Here is a 3,446-nt window from a genome sequence, read left to right on the forward strand (position 1 = left end):
GTCAAAATACAAGATAATAAGAGCAATTGGCCAGCAAAAGTAGGTTTTGCAGTTAGATAAGGACACAAACAATTATGCACCTTATCTCTGGTCAAATTGGGACCAGAAACACCTGTAAGGAAAACGCTACTTGAACTAAGTCAATAAGCTTCAATATCTTACGTCCATTATTATAGAATATACTAGTGGTTTGTAATTTTAAAAATAAGCAAAGTAATTTTTTCTTTAAACTTACTAATATTTTAAAGCCATAAGAGTAAACCACGAAAATTGTACAACTTGGGACGAAACTATATATGAACGAATGTGAAATATGAACATACATGTTTCATAAAGCAAGTTAAATATAATCATACTAAAAGTGTCGTCTCGTCCACGCTAATAATTTTCTGAAATGTTTTCTTTACTATAATTTTTGTGTGGCATCTTTTTTATTCTGAGAGAATATTTTTAAAATACGTAAATAAAAAATAAGTACAAATAAAAGATAAAATCAAACACAATTTTACATACATTATTAATTATTTAGTGTTAAAATAATTTTCATGACACTTGATGGATGATACATACATATTGAAGCGATTGAAAAACATGTCATACAAATATCGATCCAAAGACACAAGCTATTCTTTGGTAAACAAAAAAATCAATCATAAAAAGTTAAGAAAATAATAATTTACTTAGTTCCTTTTTCAACACAAGCAAACGCCCATGAATCCCGGTGTCTTACCAAACTTATATATATTTAACCAAAAGAACAAAAATAGGAAATAAAGCCCAATAATAATAATAATTAATAATACTGAAAAGAAGAAAAAAAACTCCATCAATATATATCCTTCCGCACGTGCCAAAAAAACCGAGAACACGTGCGAGGGATTCACCCATGTCAAAGCCAAATGATACTATTATGATACGATCTTTACGTTATGGCCTCCATGCACTGGCCCACACCACCGGCGTGTCCTTCCACGAGAGGAATATTCCGGCGTCGGAGCACGCCGCCATCGACCACCCTTCCTTGTACCTCCTCAACAGCGCCCTCACGTCGTCGCAAACTTCGTCGCTAAACGGCGCCGCGTTTAGCCCTCCGTTGTGAAGCCTCGCCGCCCACCGCGCCGCCGTCTCGCGGCGCTCCACGGAATCCGCCGGCGAGCACGCCACCAGGTCCACCACCGCCCTCCCCGCCGCGCGCTCCAGCATCAGCCTCTCGTTGCTCGTCTTCACAAAACTCTCATCCAAAGCCTCAAAGTAAACCCTAAACCACCTCAAACTTTCTTCAAAGCCTTTTACGAACTCGTAACCGTCGATTCCAACGTCCAAATCAGCCTCCTCCTCCACCACCGTCACAATCCGCGGCTGCAACGCTTGCAACGCCGATATCAACGCGTCGCGGTTGTTTCCTAGCGCGGAAACCGAATGCAGCGAGTTCACACAATTCACAGCCAAAGCCTCATCGTCTTTGATATCAAGCTCTGAGAAATTGAACTCGGATAGATCGCCGTAGTGATGAACGACGTTGAACTTAAAAGGAACGCCCATGAGTCTGGCGAATTTCTCCATTCGCGTTCCGATTTCCTTCATCACGCGCTGGACGTTGTTACCGATTCTAGAACCAGTAACAATTGTTGTTAAACATAGGTGTGGAGTTTCTTCGCTCCGAGTGGCCAATGCTTCCAGAAGCATTGGCCACTGGGTGCAATAAGTGTTGCTGATGTCAAGTATATGCAATTTGGAGTTTCCCTCCAAGGCTTCCAAGATGGCGCCATTGGATGCCACGTGTCCGAAGGTAGTCCAAGGGCTAACTTCTTGGAATTTCAGGACCGTTTTTCTTGTGGATTCAAATGAGCATGTTTTCTCAGACGCCGAAGCTAAGCTTCGGTAGGTTCGGTCGCCAGCTTCGGTGACGCGGCTGAACAAGGCTCGGAGGAAATACGCAGCAAGTTTTTGTTCGGTGTCGCCGTAGGGGGAGCTGAGCTCGTTGAGCATCCAGAGGAGGTGGTGGAGGCGCGTGGAGTTGTTGTCGGCGACGGCGCGTGCGGATTCGAGGAGGAGGTTGTGGGACCAGTTGGGGGAGGAGAATTCGAAGTTGAAGTCTTGAACAGGTTGCGTGGGAGAGAAGGAGTAGGAGTAGGAGTAATCAGTGTTAGGGGTGGTGCTGAAGGTGTTTGTAGAAATGTTGGATACGTTGTGTTGTTGATGATGATGGGGTTGATAAGGGTGGTAGTAGTGTTTGGAAGAAGACGAGGATAAGTCTTCTTCATCCATGTAAAAGTTGAAGCATTCTTCTTCTTCTTGATGGGAATAAGGGTAGTAGTTTTGTCTGGAGGATCTGGAGCTGCTGGAGGTTCTGCTGGTGGTGGAGTTGAGGGATGGATCAGGTTGTTGTTGTGGTTGTTGCTGTTGATGAAAACTTACTAGTCTAAACAAGGTATCCATTTAACCCACATCAAATAAACAATGTGAGTGTGTGAGTCTCTCTTTAGGTAGCTGCTTCTTAACACCAACTCACGACCAAACGTGTTTTTAACAGTGGGAAGTGGGAATTGGGGCACTGTTGGGGAATGATTGGGGGAAGAACTTGGTCAATTTGGATAGATTCTACTTACCTTATCAAACTAGGTTAATTTTTTCTATATATATATATATATAATATAGATAGTGGGGGTGAAGGGGTTTATGTGTCGCCCAACCTTACATAGAAACAAAATTATACTAAACCAACTTGGTTAATTTACGAGATCGATCACTTTTTTTTCTTCTATAAGGAGTTTTTATGATGTTACTAAATGTTTAATTTTACTATAAAAAAAACAATTTTAATGTTTATTTTATATGTATTTCAATTTTATGGTGCGGTGTAATTTGGATTGGTTTGCCTTTAGTTTGTGTAGTCGACGTGGTGGGAATGGAAGTGGGGTTGGGTTGTGATTCTTTTCATTGGGAGAGGATGGAGGATTGACTGAGGTGAGCATGTTGGTCAATAGCTTCAAAAATCTAGTGGGGTCTTGGGCTAGCTAGGTGATGCCTTAGAATAGAATTCTCTCTGACAAAAGATGAAAAATAAGAAAGTGTGAGAAAAAGCAAAGGAGAGGAAGAGATAGTGGTAGTAGCTTTTCATTCTTTTTTAGAGAGAGAGAAAGAAAAATAAATCAAACACATAAAAAAGAAAAATATAGTGTGTGAGAGAGAGAGGGGAATTACGAGTAATTGGATGAGTGGGAGCAGGCGTGCCCAACTGCCGATTGAGGTTTGAGAGAGAGAGAGAGAGAGAGAGAGAGAGAGGTAAAAAGCTGCCGGCGTGAGTCATCATCATCAAACCCACTATCATCTGGTAGCAGTAGCACAACCCACTCACGTTCCTTGCCTCCTAATCACTCTCCAAACTCTGCCAAATTTCCAATCCCACTTTTTTTCTTACACTTCTATCAAAATTAAGCAAATCA

The 3,446-nt window shown here is 41.8% G+C and overlaps 1 protein-coding gene across 1 annotated transcript; it reads right to left on the reverse strand.

Annotated features, from left to right (window-relative positions):
* Window positions 1-560: 560 nt before the first annotated feature.
* Window positions 561-2,754, reverse strand: LOC100814082 (protein SHORT-ROOT). The gene has a single exon (XM_003549959.5). The coding sequence runs from the start codon at window positions 2,437-2,439 to the stop codon at window positions 928-930; it is 1,512 nt and encodes a 503-aa protein (XP_003550007.1). The 5' UTR covers window positions 2,440-2,754; the 3' UTR covers window positions 561-927.
* Window positions 2,755-3,446: the final 692 nt, after the last annotated feature.

The sequence above is a fragment of the Glycine max genome, chromosome 17 (assembly GCF_000004515.6).
Source record: "Glycine max cultivar Williams 82 chromosome 17, Glycine_max_v4.0, whole genome shotgun sequence".
NCBI lineage: Eukaryota > Viridiplantae > Streptophyta > Magnoliopsida > Fabales > Fabaceae > Glycine > Glycine max.